Source organism: Podarcis bocagei, assembly GCF_964188305.1.
Source record: "Podarcis bocagei genome assembly, chromosome: 13".
Classification (NCBI taxonomy): Eukaryota; Metazoa; Chordata; class Lepidosauria; order Squamata; family Lacertidae; genus Podarcis; species Podarcis bocagei.
Window position 1 is genome coordinate 55,982,948 of NC_138138.1, and position 22,837 is coordinate 56,005,784.

Genomic DNA, 22,837 nt, shown 5'->3' on the forward strand with positions numbered 1-22,837 from the left:
AATTTAACTTAAACATTAACATCCTTAAATCTTCACTTTATGAAATTGAACATATTAATTCATCACTTAACATAAATAAAGTCCTAAGCCCATTAAGTATCTGCAAGCTGTTTTCAGTTAATTTAACTAAAAAATCCTTGAATTTATTCCATTCTTCCTGATACTCCTCCTCCTTCTGGTCGCGGACTCTTCCGGTCAGGTTGGCTAGCTCCAAAAAATCCATCTTCTTCAGCTGCAATTCTTCTATCGTTGGTAATTCTTGGGTTTTCTACTTTTTAGCTAACAAAATACGAGCAGCAGTTGTGGCATACAAAAATAATGTAACATCTTTCTTGGGCAATTCCAAACCTGTTATTCCAAGAAGAAAGGCCTCTGGTTTCTTTATAAATGTATATTTCAACATTTTTTTCAATTCATTATAGTGGCAGGCAGCATCTCAGAGTAAGTTTAAGGGCAGGGGTGCTGTTTCACCCAGCTCAGGCAAAGCTGTTCAACTGGCAAACTATTTTGTTAAAATAGTTAAAAACCATAGAATTCTAGAGTTGAAAGGGACCCCCAAGGGCCATCTAGTCTAACCCCCTGCAATGCAGGAATCAAATGAATACAGCTGTACCTTGGATCCTGAACACCCTGGAACTCGGACGTTTTGGCTCCCAAACACCGGAAACCCAGAAGCGATTGTTCTGGTTTGAGAATGTTCCTTTGGAACCCGAATGTCCGATGGGGTTTTCGTGGCGTCTGATTGGCTGCAGGAACTTCCTGCAGCCAATCAGAACCCGCAATTTGGTTTTTGTACGTTTTGGAAGTCGAACGGACTTCCGGAACGGATTCCATCCGACTTCCAAGGTACGGCTGCACATAAATGGCTGCACATCGAAGTTGCAGAACAGGTGTTGGGTACAGAAAAGGCTTTCAAAATCTGAATATGTATATGAAAGAACCTAAGGAAGGGAAATGATTGGAGGACAGATGTAAAGGCGAGCAAGATAACTAAGAGACGTGCAGTGAATGCGGTGGAAGTCTTTTATAATATTTTAACTAGGATTTATATATTGCAATGTTTGAAGCACGAATTTGGTAATATTGGTTATGAAAAGTATTTTTCTTCTTTTTTTTTTTTAGTCTGCATTTTGGAAAACATGTATATAAATGTGTTTACAGTGTTACGTGCTGTTCTTTGGTTCTCTTTTTCTTTTCTTGTAAAATTCAATAAAGAAAAGAATTGCCGTATTTTTCGCTCTATAAGACTCACTTTTTCCCTCCTAAAAAGTAAGGGGAAATGTGTGTGCATCTTATGGGGCGAATGCAGGCTGCGCGGCTGTCCCAGAAGCCAGAACAGCAAGAGGGATTGCTGCTTTCACTGCGCAGCGATCCCTCTTGCTGTTCTGGCTTCTGAGATTCAGAATATTTTTTTTCTTGTGTTCCTCCTCCAAAAACTAGGTGCGTCTTGTGGTCTGGTGCGCCTTATAGAGTGAAAAATACACTGCAAAATCTGAGTATGTGGAAGGCTCAAAGATTGTCCCTACCCCAACCGGTCTAGGGCTGCCCCCATATGGGCACTACGTTCACCCCTCTTTCTCTCCACCCCACCCAGAGATCGTCCTCCCCAGCACCTATAGGAACTACGTGGGAGGGCTCTGCGGGAATTACGACGGGCAGCGGAACAACGAGTACATGAAACCCGACAGAACGTGGACCCGGAGCCTCAACACCTTTGGGAACAGCTGGGAAGTCATGGTCCCCAGCAGAGAAAGGGAGGCTGGCAGCCATCCGCGCATCAGGTCAGCCCCTGGGGCAGCTCTTGTCCCCCATGCTCGCCTTCTCCCTCATTCAGCAGTTCATCTCTAAACAAGAAGCAGAGAGCTGGGTCTCAAACTCCCTAGAGAAGCAGACCTTGCTGTTAGCAGACAGGGACCAGGGCTCTGATAACACTAAAAGGTAAAGGGACCCCTGACCATTAGGTCCAGTCGTGGCCGACTCTGGGGTTGCGGCGCTCATCTCGCTTTACTGGCCGAGGGAGCCGGCGTACAGCTTCCGGGTCATGTGGCCAGCAGGACTAAGCCGCTTCTGGCAAACCAGAGCAGTGCACGGAAATGCCATTTACCTTCCCGCCTGAGTGGTACCTATTTATCTACTTGCACTGGTGTGCTTTCGAACTGCTAGGTTGGCAGGAGCAGGGACCGAGCAACGGGAGCTCACCCTGTCGTGGGGATTCAAACCGCCGACCTTCTGATCGGCAAGTCCTAGACTCTGTGGTTTAACCCACAGCGCCACCCGCGTCCCATCTGATAACACTACGCTGAGCAAAAACAGAGCGAAAACAGTAGCCCTATGGGGCCTAGGACCCATGTACCTACGGGACAGCCTCTCCTGGTATGCCCCGCGGAGGACCTTAATGTCCACAAATGACAACACTTTGGAGGTCCCAAGTTGCAAGGTGGTTAGATTGGTCTCAACTAGGGCCAGGGCCTTTTCAGTACTGGTCCCGACTTGGTGGAACGCTCTGTCCCAAGAGACCCGGGCCCTGCGGGACTTGACATCTTTCCGCAGGGCCTGCAAGACAGAGCTGTTCCGCCTGGCCTTTGGTTTGGACTCAGTCTGACCCTTCTTTTTCCCTCCCCTTATGGTCTTGATTTATCGGCTATTTTAAAATGAGGCTGCATTTTAAATTGCATTTTAACCTGTATTTTACATTGGTTTTCTTTCCCCCCTCTTTCCCCCCCTTATTATGTTTTTATTGTGATTTTGTTGGTGTTAGCTGCCCTGAGCCTGGCTTTGGCCGGGGAGGGCGGGGTATAAACAAAATAATTATTATTAATAATAATAATTTGAGATCATTTTGAGAACAGGATGTTGGGTCATATGGGAGTTTAGATGCACTAAAAGGGGCCCCTTTGGCCTGATCCTGCAGCTCTTCTTATGTTCTGAGGAGAAAGGAACAGGTCTGAGCTGAGAAAGACAAATCCTCCCTGTTCCTGCTCTCTCTGCAGAGAGACATCCAACCAAACATACAGAGAGGAAAAACTCCTTTTCTTCTTCCCCCCACATAGGCGCGAGGAACCATCAGATGAAGTCGAGTCCGGCTTTGAAGTCGCCTGCAGCCCAGAGCAGCTGATATCTGTCAACGGGACGGGCGCCTGTGGGGCCCTCTCTGACCCCCAGGGGCCGTTCTCCGCCTGCCACGGCGTCCTGTCGCCCAGCCCTTTCCAAGAGTGAGTGTGCCCAGAGCGCAGGCGTGGGCGGGCGGCTGGGAAGGGAGCGCGTCTGTGTGCAAGCTGACGCAGGCGCGCATTTGTGCGCAAGAGAGCCCATCTCCTTCCTTCTCCCTCTCTCCCAGGAACTGCGTGTACGACCTCTGCGCTCTCATGGGCGACACCGAGCTCTTATGCCAAGATTACGATGCCTATGCCAAGCTCTGCCAGGAGGAGGGGGTAGCGCTGGGAGCCTGGAGGCAGAAGACGGGCTGCGGTAAGGGAATCCCCCATCCAAAAAACCCCCTATCTCACACCCTTCCTTGCCCAGCTGAAACACAACAGCCATGCCATGCTGTCATCATCATCATCATCATCATAATTAATAATAATAATTTATTATTTATACCCCGCCCATCTGGCTGGGTTTCCCCAGCCACTCTGGGCGGCTTCCAAAAGAATATTAAAATACTGTGATACATCAAACATTAAAAGCTTCCCTAAACAGGGCTGCCTTCAGATGTCTTCTAAAAGTCTGGTAGTTCTTGTTCTCTTTGACATCTGGTGGGAGGGTGTTCCACAGGGAGGGCGCCACTACCGAGAAGGCCCTCTGCCTGGTTCCCTGTAACTTGGCTTCTCACAGCGAGGGAACCGCCAGAAGGCCCTCGGAGATGGACCTCAGTGTCCAGGCAGAATGATGGGGGTGGAGACACTGCTTTAGGTCTATGGGATTGAGGCCGTTTAGGGCTTTAAAGGTCAACACCAACACTTTGAATTGTGCTCGGAAACGTACTGGGAGCCAATGTAGGTCTTTCAAGACCGGTGTTATGTGGTCTCGGCGGCCGCTCCCAGTCACCAGTCTAGGTGCTGCATTCTGGATTAACTGTAGTTTCCGGGTCAGCTTCAAAGGTAGCCCCACGTAGAGCGTGTTGCAGTAGTCCAAGCGGGAGATAACCAGAGCATGCAGCACTCTGGCGAGACAGTCCGCGGGCAGGGAGGGTCTCAGCCTACGTACCAGATGGAGCTGGTAAACAGCTGCCCTGGACACAGATTTGACCTGTGCCTCCATGGACAGCTGTGAGTCCAAAATGACTCCCAGGTTGCGCACCTGGTCCTTCAGGGGCACAGTTACCCCATTCAGGACCAGGGAATCCTCCACACCTGCCCGCCCCCCGTCCCCCAAAAACAGTACTTCTGTCTTGTCAGGATTCAATCTCAATCTGTTTGCCGCCATCCATCCTCCAACCGCCTCCACGCACTCACACAGGACCGTCACTGCCTTCACTGGTTCTGATTTGAAAGAGAGGTCTTGCTCTGTCGTAGCTGCCGCCGTCACCCTTCTGCACCCCCCAATAGGAGGGGACTTTTTAAAAGGCCATTTCCGTAGCACCCCCAGTCCAGCCTGCAGCCTAACACTCTCCCTGAGTCTCTCCCAGACTTCCGAAGAGCCCTCTGGTCGCTTGAAGCGCCAATCTTAAACTCCTGGTATCCTGAATGCCAAGCGCCCGGGCAGGTGGGGATTCCGAAACCCTGCGGTTGGCTGGCAAGCAACACTTCAGCAGTCAAATGAAGGAACTTTACTAGGAATAAAAGGTAGGGGGAAAGCAGGCAGAAGGTCAAACAGAACGCAAAATAAACCCAAGCCCTGTGGCTCTAAAACGGAACCAACCCGTAATCTTTCGTTTGGTTTTTTTGGATGAATCTGGTTTATAGATAACAACGAAGACACGTTTTTGTTGTACAGATGGAATTATGGACAATAAAACATGGGATTTAAAAATAAATAAATAAAGCTGAGCCCTGTGGCTCTAAAATGGAACCAGTCCTAGCCTATCCACAACCCTCGTCGTTCAAGTTTACTCCCCAAAAGTCTGCAAGGCTGGCCAGTTTCACAAAAGATCCCAGCTTGGCTCCCCAGCACTGGAAGGAGAACCGGATCCCCTGATGTTGGGGGGCAGACAAGGCACAAGAAGCATCTCAGCTTTTTAAAGGGTCTACCAGGACACTGAGGTCCAGCGCCGAGGGCCTTCTGGCGGTTCCCTCACTCCAAGAAGCCAAGTTACAGGGAACCAGGCAGAGGGCCTTCTCGGTGGTGGCGCCCTCCCTCCCAACATATGTCAAAGAGAACAACAACCACCAGACTTTTAGAAGACATCTGAAGGCAGCCCTGTTTAGGGAAGCTTTTAATCTTTGATGCATTACTGTATTTTAATATTTTGTTGAAAGCCGCCCAGAGAGGCTGGGGAAGCCCATCCAGATGGGCGGGGTATAAATAATAAAAAAATATTATTATTATTTCCTCTCCTGGTGAGAGGGGTGTGCGACAGACTCCCTTAGGGCCTGAGCTGTCCTCCATTTCTCCTCCTTCACAACCCCTTACCCCTCGGCCGAGGGCCCCGTGTCCAGAGAAGGGGGCCACATCCAGGGGCCACAGCCCAGAGGCTAGGGCCCAGACCAGTGGGTTTAAAATGACAAGGAAGGAGATCCTCTCCGATTGAGTCTGTTCCCCTGCTCTTATCGCCAGAAAGTACTTAAGGCAGCCCTGTTCAGGGAAGTTTTTAATGTATGATATTTTAGTGTTTTTTTGGTTTCTATGGAAGCCGCCCAGAGTGGCTGGGGAAACCCAGCCAGATGGGCGGGGTACAAATAATAAATTATTATTATTATTATTATTATTACGTCCTCAGGTTTGTCTGGAATCCCCTTTATTGTCATTTGATTCCGATAGAGGCTTTTCTTTTCTCTTTTTTTATAATATTTTATTAGGTTTTATCAATAAAGAGATTCAAAAGAATGCAAAAACAGAAAAATACCAAATTACAAAATACAAACATTAAACACAAAAAAAGACAGGAAAAAAGGGAAAAAACAAAAACACATAAAGAAGAAAACAAAACTCCCTCTTTTTAAATTTCTCTTTAGTTAACTTATTTTCCTGACTTCCTCACGCCTCCCTTTTTTGTATCCCTTTTCTTAAAATTTAGTTCAGCAAATTCCTTTCCAGTTTAACTTATCTATTATCAATCCCATCTTACATTTTACCTTGGTGCTAGAACCCCATCAGTTCATTTCAACGTCATCAGCATTCAAAAATTGTACAATGTTTCTGTAAATAATTTTTAAATTTCCTCCAATCTTCCTCCACGAGCTCTTCTCCCTGATCTCGAATTCTGCCAGTCATTTCCGCCATTTCCATATAGTCTATTAGTTGCATTTGCCATTCTTCCAGGGTGGGTAGATCTTGTGTCTTCCAATAGGATAAAGCGATAGAGGTTTTTCTTCTTTTAAACGTTCTACCACGCACCCATCTTGTCCCCTGCAGAGATCTCGTGCCCGCCTCACACCACCTACAAATCTTGCATGACCGCCTGCCCCGACAGCTGTGCCAACATGGCCGCCCAGTCGGAGTGCGATGCCCCTTGCGTGGAGGGCTGCGCCAGCGACCCCGGCTACGTCCTCAGCGGGCTGGACAGCGTCCCCTACAACCAGTGCGGCTGCACTGACAACAACCAGTATTACCAGGTAGGCGGGGAGTAATAGGGAGGAACCCCCTGGCTGCTGCCGGTCAGTTGGGTGGTTCTGAATCCTGGAAACCGCCAGAGGAGAGCAGGGCGCAACGGATCAGCCGCTGTGAATCTGGTTAAGGGATAGACTCAACCCTGGGTGTACCTAGAGCAGGGGTCAGCAAACTTTTCCAGCAGGGGGCCGGTCCACTGTCCCTCAGAGCTTGTGGGGGGCCGGACTGTATTTTGAAAAAAAATATATGAACGAATTCCTATGCCCCACAAATGCATTTTAAATAAAAGCACACATTCTACATTCTACTCATGTAAAAACACCAGGCAGGCCCCACAAATAACCCAGAGATGCATTTTAAATAAAAGGACACATTCTGCTCATGTAAAAACACACCAATTCCCGGAACATCTGTGGGCTGGATTTAGAAGGCAATTGAGCTGGATCCGGCCCCCGGGCCTTCGTTTGCCTACCCATGACCTAGAGGTTGGCTAGGATGGGCGCAGGGCCTCAAAAATCACAGCTCTCCACTCTGGCTCAGAGGGGCTAGGAGCCTGCCTGACAGCCCAGCGCTCTGGACGGCGGCCGGGCGAGATGTGCAGGCTTCTCTGGGCACCTTGGCAGAGGAATCTGGTTGGTGGTTTGTGGCCGCAAAGATGGAGGGAAGAAGGATGGAGAGAGCTGATGAGAGTTAAAGGAAGAGATGAAGGAAGGAAGGAAGGAAGGAAGGAAGGAAGGAAGGAAGGAAGGAAGGAAGGAAGGAAGGAAGGAGGCAGCGAGCGGAGGGGGGCAGGAAATCACTGGCGGAGTGCCAAAGACAATAGATTTGAGCAAAGGTTTTCAGTTTCTGGTCCATGGTCCCTCCCGGTTTTGGCGGTGCCAATGCAGCCTCTTGACAAAGGTGGGCAGCAGTTTTCCCAGAGTGGCACTGATATTCTTCCCCACGCCCCGGTTTCTCCCCAGATCAACGACACTTTCTTCACGGAGGACTGCTCCCAGCGATGCACCTGCCGCAATACGGGGACTCTGGAGTGTGAGCCTGTGGCCTGCGCCAAGGGGGATGCCTGCGGCGTGGTAAACTTCACCCGCGGATGCTACAGAGGTGAGAAAGGCTTGGTTAGGGATGAGGTGGGAGGAGAGGGTTGAGCCAGCAATGTGATGCAGCAGCAAAAAAGGCTAATGCTGTTCTAGGCTGCATCCACAGAGGTCTAGTGTCCAGATCAAGGGCAGTCTTAGTCCCACTCTATTCTGCCTTGGCCAGACCCCAACTGGAGTCCTGTGTCCAGTTCTGGGCACCACAATTTAAGGAGGATATTGACAAACTGGAAGGTGGGCAGAGAAGGACGACCAGGATGACGAAGGGCCTGGAAGCTGAGCCTCACGAGGAATGGTTGAGGGCATTGGCTACGTTTAGCCTGGAGGAGACTGAGAGGGGACCTGATTTCCCCTCTGAAGGGCTGCCAGATATTTATCAGAAAATCGTAAGAGTTGGACACCCAATACAACCCCCCGCAACCCAGATAGATAGATAGCTATAGATGATAGATAGATAGATAGATAGATAGATAGATGATAGATAGATAGATAGATAGATAGATAGATAGATAGATGATAGATAGATACATAGGCGCCGACTCCATGGGGCCTGAGGGGGCTCAAGCCCCCTCAAAAAAATTTTTTGGGGGGGCTCAGCCCCCCCAATAATCTCGGGCGCCCTTCCAGCAGAGCGCCGCCGCCGTCCCTCGCCAGCCAGCCAGCCAGCCGCGCGCCCTAGTCGGAGAGCCCCGGCCGTCCCCCGCGAGATTAGGGAATCCCCGGGGGCGGGGGCTCCTGCCTCGCTGCTTCGCAGCACCACCGCCACTGCCAAGGCACTGCCGGGGGGAATTTCCTTCGTCCTGGCGGTTTCAGCCCCCGCGAGAACAGGGGAATCCCGACTGGCCACACCTCCCAGCCAGCCAATCGGCTGGCTGGGGGGCGTGGCTTGCCCTATTTAGGGCCGGAGCCACTTTATTTGCATATTCATGAGCTTATTTATTATTCATGAGCTTTCCCGGGGCCCCCCAATATTTTTTATAAGTCCGCGTCCCTGGATAGATAGATAGATGATAGATAGATAGATAGATAGATAGATAGATGATAGATAGATATAGATAGATAGATAGATAGATAGATAGATAGATAGATAGATAGATAGATAGATAGATAGATAGACAGATAGACGATAGATGATAGATAGATAGATGATAGATAGATAGATAGATAGATAGATAGATAGATAGATAGCTATAGATGATAGATAGATAGATAGATAGATAGATAGATAGATAGATAGATAGATAGATGGATGATAGATAGATAGATAGATAGATAGATGATAGATAGATAGATAGATAGATAGATAGATAGATAGATAGATGATAGATAGATAGATAGATAGATAGATGATAGATAGATAGATGATAGATAGATATCTTTATTGTCATTGTCCCATACAGAACAATGAAATTGAAAAACTACATAAAACATTCAAAAACCCCTAAACATTCAAAAACCCCTAAAACCTCTGAAACCCCATTTTGAAATACACTATACTATAAAATATACTATACTATAAAATACACTATACTATAAAATACACTATATGGATTTAATCCAAACGGATTAAAACACACATCGACATTCTGCATACTCGGTTTGGCCAGCCCAAAAGACCACGCTTTCAGCAGGCGCCAAAAAAGGGTGCAGCAAAGGAGCCAGACTAATCAGTCAAGTGGTGGGGAGTTCCAAAGGCTGGGTGCTGCTGCCGCCCTGAAAGATTGATTTATGCACGGGTGTTGTGTGGCGCCTGCGGCGGTGCCATCGCCCTTAAAACCAAAGTCGACGGCTGATGTGGAAACGGGGAGACCTGAAAGAGTAGGAAAGTGACAGAATCTGGAAACAGAACACTTTCCCCATCTCTCGGTGGGCCGCCATGTGGACTGACGGTGTCTCTCCCCTCCCCAAAAACACACGTTTCTTCCTTTGCAGAGAGCGCCTGCCTCCGTAACAATTGCCAGAACGAGGGAGTGTGTCAGGACACCTTAGACGGCGCCCTCGGCTACGTCTGCATTTGCACGGAGGGATACAACGGAACCTACTGCGAGACTGCGTACGATGTACAGCCTCCATCCCCCTCGACAGGTAACAAGTCCCTGCCGCTGTTGTCGTTTAGTCGTTTAGTGGTGTCTGCCTCTTCGTGACCCCCTGGACCAGAGCACGCCAGGCCCTCCTGTCTTCCACTGCCTTCCGCAGTTTGGTCAAACTCATGCTGGTAGCTTCGAGAACACTGTCCCACCATCTCGTCCTCCATCGTCCCCTTCTCCTTGTGCCCTCCATCTTTCCCAACATCAGGGTCTTTTCCAGGGAGTCTCCTCTTCTCATGAGGTGGCCAAAGTTTTGGAGCCTCAGCTTCAGGATCTGTCCTTCCAGTGAGCACTCAGGGCTGATTTCCTTCAGAATGGAGAGGTTGGATCTTCTTGCAGTCCATGGGACTCTCCTCCAGCACCAGAATTCAAAAGCATCCATTCTTCAGCAATCAGCCTTCTTTATGGTCCAGCTCTCACTTCCATACATCACTACTGGGAAAACCAGAGCTTTAACTATATGGACCTTTGTTGGCAAGGTGATGTCTCTGCTTTTTAAGATGCTTCCACTACCTGCCCTAAAACACACACACACACTCCTGTCAGGCCACTGCCATATTTTTCGCTCTATAAGACACACTTTCCCCCTCCTAAAAAGTAAGGGGAAATGTGTGTGCGTCTTATGGTGCGAATGCAGGCAGGAGGCTCTGCTCAGCGGTCCCTTTAAAGAGCCGCGTGGAGCGTGTGTGCAGCTCTTGGGGGGAGAGGCTGCGTGCGGCTATCCCATAAGCTAGGACAGCAAGAGGCATTGCGATCCCACTTGCTGTCCTGACTTATGGGATAGCCGCGCGCAGCCTCTCCCGGTTAGGGGGAGCCTTCATCCCGCTGCCCTGAAGAGGCTTCGCGCGGCTATCCCAGAAGCCAGATCCCTCTTGGTTTTTTTCTTGTTTTCCTCCTCCAAAAACTAGGCGCGTCTTATGATCTGGTGCGTCTTATAGAGCGAAAAATACGGTGATTAATCCACCCCTCTTTCTTCCTCCCGTTTCCACCTCCCTACACCCATCCAGATGACAACAATTTGACAGTCATCCTCATCGGAGTCCTCGTTCCTCTCGCGTTGATCCTGATGGTGGTGACAGGTGTCTGCATCTATCGACAGCGGAGGAGCAGGTATGGGCAGGGCAGGGCGGGCACAATGGGTGTGAGGGGGTCCGGTTGCCTCCTGCGGGCACTGGGGGGCTCAGGGCAACAGGAGAGAGGGGGTTTCAGAGGAGCAAGGCGTTGACATTAGTATGCAACGCCCTTAACAACTTGGAAGACATTTACCTACGAGATTACCACATGCGCTCACTACGATTAGCAGAATTGGTACTTTTACAGGTGGGTTGGACTCAATGATCCTTTGGGTCTCTCCCAACTCTGTGATTGCCCACCTCACACGCCAAATCTCCTCAAATGTCCTGTTCTTATGTTCTTCTCTTTTCCTCCTGTGTAGGCGGGAACATGACATGCTTACCTTGTCAGATCCAGGTGAGTTGAGAGCAGGAGGAATCCCTGGTGTATATTATTATTATTATTGAGTTTATAATCTGCCCTCTATCTGGTGGTCTCTGGGTGGTTCACAGAATAAAATCAAGATATAAAAGCACAAAATACCAATGAAAATAAAAGAACAACCCAATAGTCCCCCCCCCAAAAAAAACACATTTTAAAAGGGCATGGCATGTAAATCAGATCAACCAAAGGCCTGGTTGAAAAGGAACGTTTTTGCCTGGCGCCTAAAGGTGTGTAATGAAGGCGCCAGGCGAACTTCCCTGGGGAGAGCATTCCACAGACGGGGAGCCACTGCAGAGAAGGCCCCGTTCTCATGTTGCCACCCTCTGGACCTCTAAAGGCGGAGACACACAAAGAAGGGCCTCAGAAGATAATTTCAGGGCATGTTCATACAGAAAGAGGCGGTCCTGGAGGTATTGCAGTCCTGAGCTGTTTAAGGCTTTATAGGTCAAAAGCAGCACTTTGAACAGCTGCCTCAAGGCTCCGCCCCGGAGTCAGCTGCACCCAAGAACATAAGAAGAGCTGGATTAGCCCAGTGGCCCATCGAGTCCTGCATCCGGTTCTCACAGCGATCAAACAGTTGCCCGTTATGAGAATCCCACAAGCACAAGACCTACATTCTCCCCTCCTGCTGTTTCCAGCAACTGGTTTTCAGAAGCATCGCTGCCTCCAACTGTGGAGGCAGAACATAACCACCCTGGCTAGGAGCCTTTGACAGCCCATCTAAGTTGGTGGCCATTGAGAGCGTGCTCACTTATGGCTTCTGTGTGTGGTACGGAAGCTGTACTGCCCAGGACAGGATGGGGTTGTGCAGGGTTGTTAAGGCAGCAGAGAGCATTGTTGGCTGCCCACTCTCCACCTTAGAGCAGATTTATGCCACAAGAGGCACTGGACATAGTAAAAGATCCATCGCATCCTGGTCACTGTCTCTTCGAGCTCTTGCCGTCGGGACGGAGATACAGGTCGATGAAGACAAGAATGAGTCGTCTTAAGAACAGCTTCTTCTCCAGAGCGATCTCGGCCCTGAATGGGAAGCCCGGACTTTGAAAGTCATCTAATCTCCCTTGCTGTATTATATTGTATTGTTTAATTAGTGTTTTTATGGAGCAGTCAAGTAATTTCGTTGTCCCCGAAGGGGGCAATGGCAATAAAGATATTATTATTATTATTGCTGCCCCCTCAATGACTCCTTCAGGGCCCTTCCAACTTTACAACCTTATGGTTCTGTTATTCAAGCCCAGGGTGCTCTTACATCACTAAGTATTATTATTTAGTGCTTCTTTCATTCACATACTCCCCCTCCCTCGATTGTGGAAAACTGCAGAGCAGTTTGCAAAAAGAACGAATAGGATTATTAACGAAAGCATTTACGGAAACAGCTCTGTCCTGCACACCAAGGAAGTCTGCTTGGATCTTGGTATCATTACAATTATTATTTCTTTTTCAGGCCAAGGCATGCCTCTTCCTTACACGACTGCCGACAAGACCACTCACTTCTGACTTCCGCCCCAGATCTATTGCTGAAAATATTCCTTCCCGCTCACGCACCCAGGGTGGAAACCTTCAAGATCTGACCTTTCTAAAGCCGGACAGCTGAAGGGGCAGAGGCGCTGCAAATAAAGTCTGCCCCCACACCCCACCTGCTTTCGCTTCCAGGAGTCTGTCTGGTCAGGTGAAGGAAAATCAGAAGAAGTGGAGGAGATTGGAGACACACACCAACCCATTCGCCACCCTGGCATCTGCTGACACACCTTTCCCGCCCTCTGGGCTCTGTGATGCTTCTAGACTTGGAGATCCCATGCAGAGAATAGGCTTAGCAACCCAAATTCTGCCAAGGCCACCATTCCCAGCTAGCTGCTCATAGCTCCCCACCCTACCCTCGCTGTGGGGCCAGCACACCTCATCCCACACAGGCCACCCCTATCTGGGCAAGGGAAATGGCGCTGAATTGTGTCCGGAACACCAAATAAAAATTAATAAATGAATGCAAATAAAAGCCTTCCTCTCCAGCACAGTATCTCTCATTGAGCATTTCCTTCCTGTTATGCGGCGGCAAAAGAGGCTAATGCTTTTCTAGACTGCATCAGCAGAAGTCTGGTCAGACCCCACCTGGAGTCCTGTGCCCAGTTCTGAGCACCTCTGTTTCAGAAGGAGATTGACAAGTTGGTTTGTGTGCAGAGGAGGGCGGCCGAGATGATGACGGGTCTGGAAACTGAGCCTTGTGAGGAATAGCAGAGGGAGCTGGGGATCTTTAGCCTGGAAAAGAGGAGACTGAGAGGTGATAGGAGGGTAAAGGGACCCCTGACCATTAGGTCCAGTCGTGACTGACTCTGGGGTTGCGGCGCTCATCTCGCTTTACTGGCCGAGGGAGCCGGCGTACAGCTTCTGGGTCATGTGGCCAGCAGGACTAAGCCGCTTCTGGTGAACCAGAGCAGCGCATGGAAACGCTGTTCACCTTCCTGCTGGAGCGGTACCTATTTATCTACTTGCACTGGTGTGCTTTCGAACTGCTAGGTGGGCAGGAGCAGGGACCAAGCAATGGGAGCTCACCCCGTGGCGGGGATTCGAACCGCCGACCTTCTTATCAGCAAGTCCTAGGCTCTGTGGTTTAACCCACAGCGCCACCCACGTCCCTGATAGGAGAGTCATCTTCAAATATCTGAAGGGCTGTCACGTGGAAGGTAGAGCAAGCTTGTCCCCATTGTAAACAAAATCTGCCCTTCTTCCCTTATGGGGTATCCAAGAGCCCATATAGAGTCCTTGAGGGGGTTCCCTATCGGTAGGAGAAAATAACAGAGGCCAACCAGAGAATACTGAGAACAAAGCAGCTAGTAAGCCTGATCTTTATTAATGCTGTTGCAACAGGGTGCTCCCCTCACACGCAGGAAAGGAGGAGGACCCAGAACCAAGGTGTGCCCGCCCTTATATACACATTTTAAATTCCCTGCCCTGGAGCTCAATCCCACCCCTCCATACGTCCTACATACATCACAGAAGGGGTGTAACCCAAGACCACCCCCCACAAACATCATACCTACATCGCAGAAAAGGCGGTCTACAACAGAAATTTGAATGTTGTTGTTTTTCCTGCCTGCCAGTTTATCTGATAATGCCTTATCTGATTGCCTTTCCTGGTAGTCTGGCCATTCCTTTGAGATGGCGATTACCCAATTCCTGTAACAAGAAATGTTTTTTCACCCCCTCCCTCCTTTCAGAGAAACATTTGGTCAGCTTGGGAGTCAAAATGGTTTCAGGACTGTCTTCCTGTGCTGCTTCAGACATGCAGCCCACACATCTATGCACGTGCTTGGTTGGTACATTTATGAACATTTATTATATATATATAAGGGAAGGACTTGAACCAACAGATTCATATTACAAGAGGGATTCTAAACAAACATTAGGAACAACTTTCTGAGGGTGGGAGCCCTTCGACGTGGAATGGACCACCTCGAAAGATGGCAGTTCCCTCCTTCATTTTTAACACTTAAAAGGCAGTTTTAAAACCAACATTAAAATATCACGACAAACCTGAGATTTTAAAGAGAGGTTGGACAGCTTACTGCCTGGGATTCTTTAGCTGTGATTCCTGCATTTATTTTATTTATTGAATTTATATGCCAGGGGTCTCAGAGCGGTTCACAATAAAATCAAGATATAAAACCACAAAGTGTGTAATAAAATTAAAAACGGGAACCCAGTAGCATCGCAGGGGGTTGGAGTGGGTGGCCCTTGGGGATTCCTTCCAACTTCAGCTCTGTGATTCTATCAGTTCCTTCCTGCAATTAGCTGCTCCATCTGCAGCTGCGTAGCGTGGATTTAACTCCAGAAACTGGCAAGGAGCCCTTAGGCAGAGGGCTTCTCCTTACTGGCCAGCCCTCCTTTCCCTTTTGGGGGGTATAAAAGTTCCTCTGGGGGGGGGGAGAGAATGCATAGGTTGGCATGAAGCAGGATGAGCCTTGTTAACGGAAAAATCCGAGGGCTCCCTTGGACAAAAAGTAAAGACACCAACCAGGATAACTTGGAGCAAAACAGCAGCCTGTAGGCTTGGCCTTTATTGAACTGTTGCAACAGGGTGCTCCACTTGCAGGAGAGAGAAAAGACACAGAAAAAATGGTGTGCAAGGCCTTAGAAAGACTTTTGAAATTCCCATCCTCTAGGTCAAGCCCACCCCCCAGAAACATCATGCATACATCACAGAAAGGAGGGGTTGAGGGAGGAGTTGTGGTGGTAACCTGAGTGTCCTGTCACCTGGCTGGTTCCCCCTTTCCCCCTCCCCATGAGTCACCTCCAGGAGACAAAGGGGACTTTGCAGTTTCCTGCCCCCAGAGGGAAGATCTGATCATTGTCCTTTGTTTCAGTCCATGCTGAATCCACTCCCATATGCAAGTTCTTTGTGACCTTGATGGTCTTCTGTCTAGGACCATCAGGGTTGGCATAGCAACTGGGCAGGGCTCCTGTCTATGTGCTATGGGTGCCCTGTATCAAACCTTCCCCATTTTGTAGTCCTTCCTTCATGGAGTAAAATAAAAATGGAACAGTGCAGATCCGATGTATGGTTGCTTTTCTATGAATTTATAACAGAAGCGTAGCGTATGTAGTGTGTGAGTGTGTGTGAAGTTTGTACAAACAGAATGATTGGGGGGGGGGTTCCTGCGACAGCTTCCTGGTGCACCCCACCCCCTGCTCCAAGTGCGCGGATCCTGCGCCCTCGCCCGCCACACGCGCAACCAGCCCGGCCATGTCTATCCCCTATTCAGCTGTCCCGGGCTTAGCCTTGGTCCCAGGGCCCCTCCCCCAACCGCAGCACCACTCAGCCAACAAGGCCGTGGCTGATGCCTCAGTTGTAAAGATGCACGCAATTAACACCATGAGCAGCGAAGGGGTTGGACTGGATGACCTCTGGGGTGTCCCTTCCAACCCTATGATTCCAGCAAACGGGTCGCCGCGCAGAGACACGTTTCTCCTACTGAGGCGACGCTGTTCCGCCTTCTCAAAGAAGCGCGCCGGAAGCCGCTTCCGAGACCGGAAACGGGTCCGCCGCGCAGGCGCAGAGCCGCGTTTCTCCCCCTGAAGAGACGTTTTTCCCGCCTTCCCCCCCCCCACAACGGCGCGCCGGAAACCGGCTTCCAGGAACGGAAACGGGTCCTCCGCGCAGGCGCAGCTGAGACGGCTGAGGTGATTCCGTTCCAGCCTTATTACACAGCTGCGCGCCGGAAACGGCCTTCGGCGACCGGAAGCGTGCCTCTGCGCAAGCGCAGAGCCTCGGTTCTCCTCCTGAGGCGCCTGAGGCGATTCTGTCCCCGCCCTATTTCACCCGCGGCGCGCCGGAAACGGCCTTGGGCGACCGGAAGCGTGCCTGCACGCAGGCGCAGAGAGGCGTTTACCCCCCTGAGGCGGCTGAGGCGCTTCCGTCCCCGCCTTATTTCACCCTCGGCGCGCCGGAAGCCGCCTTAGGCGACCGGAAGCGCCCCTTTGCGCAGGCGCAGAGCCTCGGTTCTCCTCCTGAGGCGGCTGAGGCGATTCGGTCCCCGCCTTATTTCATCCGCGGCGCGCCGGAAGCCGCCTTAGGCGACCGGAAGCGCCCTCCGCGCAGGCGCAGAGCCTCCTTTCTCCTCCTGAGGCGGCTGAGGCGATCCCGTCCCCGCCTTATTTCACCCGCGGCGCGCCGGAAGCCGCCTTCGGCGACCGGAAGCGTCCCTCCGCGCAGGCGCAGAGAGGCGTTTACCCCCCCTGAGGCGGCTGAGGCGATCCGGTCCCCGCCTTATTTCGCCCTCGGCGCGCCGGAAGCCGCCTTAGGCGACCGGAAGCGCCCCTCCGCGCAGGCGCAGAGCCTCCTTTCTCCCTCTGAGGCGGCTGAGGCGATCCTGCCCCCGCCTTATTTCACCCGCGGCGCGCCGGAAACGGCTTTCGGCGAGCGGAAGCGTCCCTCCGCGCAGGCGCAGAGCGGCGTCGTCTTGTCCCCCTGAGGCGGCCTCGGCGGCGGCGATGCTGTTCTCCCTGCGGGAGCTGGTTCAGTGGCTGGGCTTCGCGCCCCTGGAGCTGCTCCTGCAGGCGCTGGCGCTGCTGGCGGCGTCGGCGCTGCTGGTGCTGAAGGCGGACGGCGGGGAGTCCGGGGCGGCGCTGAGCTGGTGGGCGGTGCTGGCGGCCTTCTTCGCGGCCGACGGGCTGAGCGCCTACTTCAGCACCATCGTGTCGGTGCGGCTCTTCCAGGACGGCGAGAAGCGGCTGGCGGTGCTGCGGCTGCTGTGGGTGCTGACGCTGCTGAGCCTCAAGTTCGTCTTCGAGGTGCTGCTGGGCCAGAAGCTGGCGGGCCAGAGCCGGGAGCTGTGGTTCGGGCTGCTGCTCTCGCCCGTCTTCATCCTGCTGCAGCTGCTGATGATCCGGGCCTGCAGGGTCAACTAGGGGCCCGGGGAGGGAGGGAGGGAAGAAGCGCAGCCAGGAGGAGGACAGGGAAAGCGAAATATAAGGCCGGGGGAAGTAAAGAAAGGCAAAGGAAAGATGAAAAGCAAGGCAAGGGAAAGAAACCGAGAGAAAGGCAAGCACACAAGACACACACACACCCCACATCCACCTGCAGCAGCGGCTGAGCACAGAGAAAGGAGGCGGAAGAAAGCAAAGCACGCATGCAGCAGCAGCTGAGCGCATGGATCTGGCCCAGAGAGAAGAGGCAGAGGAAAGCGAAGCAACGACCACCCCCACCATCCTCCTGGGAGAGGAGGCGGAGGGGAGAGAGACAAGACCAAGCAAGAACGCCGTCCACACCTGCCCCACACCAGCAGAGCGCTCGGGACTGCGCCACAGAGAGGAGGAGGAGGAGGAGAGCCACACAAACACAACTCTGGCCGGCTGAGCTCTCACGACCCGCCTAGACAGAGGAGGCAGCGGCAGGGCTCAGCTCCTCTTCCACGGCCACCTATCCAAAGCACCCTGCTGCTCCTTCCCACTGCGCCATTACGGCAAGGAACTGTGCCCGCCCTGCATGTACCGGGGTGACTGCTTTTGCGTCCTCGCTTGGACCTTGCAGTGCTGCCCTCGGACCCTCTGCCGCCCCGTGAGCCTGTCGGACCCACCCTCCCCCCCAAAAAAGGTTGCACCCCTGGGGTAGTTATTTAAGAATAAAAACTCACAACCTGGGAGAAATATGAGCAGCGATCTCTGAATTGCAGGGGGTTGAACTAGAGGACTTTGGGGGTCCTTCCAACTCTGTGATGATTCTGTGGATATCTTTCCCCATCCTGGAATGGCCATTGCGTGCATCCCGCCAGCTCCTACATTCCTGGTATCATAGAGCAAAAACAAGTTTGCCAGCGTTCTCTGAACATGTGCAGTTTTGCAGTTTATTTATTTTTTAGGACACTTAATCATTGTTCCACCAGGAATAAAATGAAGCCTTCCGGCCCTTTCAAGTCTGCCCTGATACCAGAAAGGTTTACTTGAGAGTGGAAGAATGGCACCAGTTTGTTTAGAAAAACAATAAAAGTTTAAAAAAAATACAAAAATGAGGGCCTGCAGTTGTGTTACATGCCTAAGCCCCCTGGCTCACTTTCTTCCCTGATAGCATCTCTAGGTAAGGCTGGTCACGTCCCCCACCTGAATCCCCAGAGAGCCCCTCCTGCCAGTCAGGTTAAGAGAAAAACAGGAGCACAGGAGGCTCTCTTATACTGAGTCAGGCCATTGTGGTCAGTGTTGCCTTCACAGGCTGGCAACAGCAGCGACTCTCCCCAGGATTTCAGACCAATCATCTTTTCCAGCCCCAGCTGGGAAATGCCGACCGAACCTCTGCACCTTCTACGTGCAAAGCAGGTGCCCTGTCCCTGAGTTCTGGTTCTTTGCTTCAAATAAAGCCAAGTTTCTAGCACTCATGATTACAAATAATAATAATAATTTATTATTTATACCCCAGCCCATCTGGCTGAGTTTCCCCAGCCAATCTGGGCGGCTCCCAATCAAGTGTTAAAAACAGTACAGCGTTAAAAATTAAAAACTTCCCTGAACAGGGCTGCCTTAAGATGTCTTCTGAATGTCGGGTAATTATTTATCTCTTTGGCATCTGATGGGAGGGCGTTCCACAGGGCAGGCGCCACCACCGAGAAGGCCCTCTGCATGGTTCCCTGTAACTTGACTTCTCGCAGGTAGGGAACCGCCAGAAGGCCCTCTGCGCTGGATCTCAGTGTCCGGGCTGAACGATGGGGGTGGAGACGCTCCTTCAGGTATACGGGTACAGATTTATACAGATAAAGGGCTGCATTAAAAAGGAACACTGGGAGCTGCTTTAAACTGAGTTGGACTGTTGGATCAGTTTAGCTCAGTATCGTCTGCAATGATGAGCAGCAGCTGTCCAGGATTCTGTGCAAGGAATCTTCCGCAGCACTTCCTGGAGGGCCTGTCGGGGACTGAACCCTGAGAACTTCTGCTTGCTAAGCAGACACTCTGCCCCTCAGCTACAGCCCTCCCAGTTCTGAGCTAGATGTTGCTATCATTATTTATTAAATTTGTATACAGCCCTTCATCTGCATATCTCAGGGTGGTTCACAACATAAAATTACAACACAGGCAACGAGCAATTTAAAGGTAAAGGGACCCCTGACCATTAGGTCCAGTCGTGGCCGACTCTGGGGTTGCGCGCCCATCTCACTTTACTGGCCTAGGGAGCCGGCGTACAGCTTCCGGGTCATGTGGCCAGCATGACTAAGCCGCTTCTGGCAACCAGAGCAGCGCACGGAAACACCGTTTACCTTCCCACCGGAGTGGTACCTATTTATCTACTTGCACTTTGACGTGCTTTCGAACTGCTAGGTTGGCAGGAGCAGGGACTGAGCAACGGGAGCTCACCCTGTCGTGCGGATTCAAACCGCCGACCTTCTGATCGGCAAGTCCTAGGCTCTGTGTATTATTCATTAAATTTGTATATGACCCTTCACCTGTAGCTCTCAGGTTGGTTCACAACATAAAATTACAACACAGGCAACGAGCAATTTATGCGCGTCCAAATAACGTGCGATTGTGCACATGTTCATCACGGCGACCTGGAAGTGGCCGGAAAATGGGAGGGCAGGTTTATGCATGCTCTGCTATCGCACGCAATGACCTGTAATGCAACCCCTATGCAAATCAGGGGTTGCCTGTATTTTTTAAAAAACAGGTGGCTTTTAAACTCAGGTTGGGAGGACATCTGTAGGAGATTCTTTGGCTGTGAGCTGGAACCTTGGGAGGCGCTTCCAACCTTACAAGTCTGTGATGCTACGATCCTATTACCAACATCAACTACAGCAGGCCCTGGGGTGCCAGTGACAAGGGGCCTGTTGCTGCTGCCCCCTTCCCCTGCCCTTTGGGGTGACCCTGGACTGTGGCTGCTGAGGTTCAGCCACTGTTGCACCACCCCAAACATCTGCCTTCGCTGCCACCTACGCAGCTGGCAGCCCCCAGCGCCTCCTTCCTGTTTCAACATTAACCACCAGTCATGATTCAAAGGAAAGGAAACCCACAAAGGCCGTTGCGCAGAGCCAAAGCCGATTGACTGCTGACAGTCCTTGCACAGCACAAAGTAAGCACAGATTTGTTACTGTTGTTTAGTTGTTTAGTCGTGTCCGACTCTTCGTGACCCCCTGGACCAGAGCATGCCAGGCACTCCTGTCTTCCACTGCCTCCCGCAGTTGGGTCAAACTCATGCTGGTAGCTTCAAGAACACTGTCCAACCATCACATCCTCTATCATCCCTTCTCCTTGGGCCCTCCATCTTTCCCAACATCAGAGTCTTCTCTTCTCCTGAGGTGGCCAAAGTCTTGGAGCCTCAGCTTCAGGATCTGTCCTTCCAGTGAGCACTCAGGGCTGCTTTACTTCAGAATGGAGAGGTTTGATCTTCTTGCAGTCCAGGGGACTCTCAAGAGTCTCCTCCAGCACCACAATTCAAAAGCATCCATTCTTCGTCAATCAGCCTTCTTTATGGTCCAGCTCTCACTTCCATACATCACTACTGGGAAAACACAAATACATAAGTGCATAAGTCTGAAATAGTATGGAGAGCAAGTCTAAAACTATGTTTAGCCTCCTGCTGACCTCCAGTCACAGAGCAGGAATTCTTCCAGGGCCTCCCCTCTGCAAAACTAGTTTAACATGTTTGGAGAGCTTTCTGAACTTACCTGTCACAGAGCAGATATCTGTGTGAACAAAGCAGATATCTATGTATGAATCCTTGACTATGGATTCTGGAATCAAGGTATTTGCCATTTCAAATGGATGCCAGGAATTAGCAGGTACAGTGGTACCTCAGGTTAAGTACCGTATTTTTTGCTCTATAAGACTCACTTTTTCCCTCCTAAAAAGTAAGGGGAAATGTTTGTGTGTGTCTTACGGAGCGAATGCAGGCTGCGCAGCTATCCCAGAAGCCAGAACAGCAAGAGGGATTGCTGCTTTCACTGCGCAGCGATCCCTCTTGCTGTTCTGGCTTCTGAGATTCAGAATATTTTTCTTGTTTTCCTCCTCCAAAAACTAGCTGCGTCTTGTGGTCTGGTGCGTCTTATAGAGCAAAACATACAGTACTTAATTCGTTCCGGAGGTCTGTCCTTAACCTGAAACTGTTCTTAACCTGAAGCACCACTTTAGCTAATGGGGCCTCCCGCTGCCACCGTGCCGCTGGAGCACGATTTCTGTTCTCATCCTGAAGCAAAGTTCTTAACCTGAAGCACTATTTCTGGGTTAGCAGAGTGTGTAACCTGAAGTGTATGTAACCCGAGGTACCACTGTATTTCTTCATTGACAGACTCATAAGTATGTTGGAGAAACATGAACTCTGAGCATGTGGAACCCATTTTGTGATGCATCTGGAGTGGTCTTTCTGTGACGGGCGATCACTATCCAAGAGTTTAAAAAGCAACTCGCGGGCTCTGCCCACCTCCTCGCAAGGAGGGAAGCGAGGAGACTGTTGCAACAGACCAATAAAGATCAGCAGCTTTCTTTGCATCCTTGGTAGCCTCCATTTGTATCTCTGACCTACTAGGGACCTAAAGTCCCTTCATGGGGAGTTGGGCTGTGAACGCCAACCCCAGTTCTCTAGCAACACAGACAATTGGGCCTTTTCCATGCCCAGTTCTCTGCCAGCTTCCCTGGGCTGCAGAGAAACCAGCTTCCAGGCTCCAGCTATGAAACTGGGTTTGCGGGCAAATGGGATGGCACCAAGCTATAGTCAGGTTCAGAAATGAGTCACTCAGAACAGGGTGCTGGACTACGGGCCTGATCCAGCGAGCGCTTCCTGATCCAGCAGGCAACCAAAACAAGGTGCTGGAGCGACTCCCCTAGGAAGAAAAGTCTGTAGCATTTGGGGGTTTTTAGTTTGGAGAAAAGGCAAATGAGAGGCAGCGTTCTTTTTTAATTATGCCTGGCCCTGAGAAAGCAGATGCAGAGAAAACAGCTTCCTCCCTCTCTCGTAACACTGGAATTTGTGGAAATCCAGTG

The 22,837-nt window shown here is 50.9% G+C and overlaps 2 protein-coding genes across 2 annotated transcripts in view; both read left to right on the forward strand.

The window, feature by feature from the left end:
- Positions 1 to 13,395, forward strand: part of ZAN (zonadhesin) — a 73,253-nt gene extending 59,858 nt beyond the window's left edge. Inside the window, exons 29-37 of the mRNA XM_081167481.1 lie at positions 1,595 to 1,781; positions 3,051 to 3,212; positions 3,338 to 3,468; positions 6,514 to 6,713; positions 7,671 to 7,809; positions 9,735 to 9,887; positions 10,897 to 10,999; positions 11,325 to 11,359; positions 12,831 to 13,395. Of these exons, the coding sequence (XP_081023607.1) occupies positions 1,595 to 1,781; positions 3,051 to 3,212; positions 3,338 to 3,468; positions 6,514 to 6,713; positions 7,671 to 7,809; positions 9,735 to 9,887; positions 10,897 to 10,999; positions 11,325 to 11,359; positions 12,831 to 12,883 (1,163 nt within the window). The 3' untranslated portion in view covers positions 12,884 to 13,395. The remainder of the gene's footprint in view (positions 1 to 1,594; positions 1,782 to 3,050; positions 3,213 to 3,337; positions 3,469 to 6,513; positions 6,714 to 7,670; positions 7,810 to 9,734; positions 9,888 to 10,896; positions 11,000 to 11,324; positions 11,360 to 12,830) is intronic.
- Positions 13,396 to 17,250: 3,855 nt separating this feature from the next.
- Positions 17,251 to 18,885, forward strand: TMEM203 (transmembrane protein 203). Its single transcript, XM_081168261.1, has one exon. The coding sequence runs from the start codon at positions 17,372 to 17,374 to the stop codon at positions 17,786 to 17,788; it is 417 nt and encodes a 138-aa protein (XP_081024387.1). The 5' UTR covers positions 17,251 to 17,371; the 3' UTR covers positions 17,789 to 18,885.
- Positions 18,886 to 22,837: the final 3,952 nt, after the last annotated feature.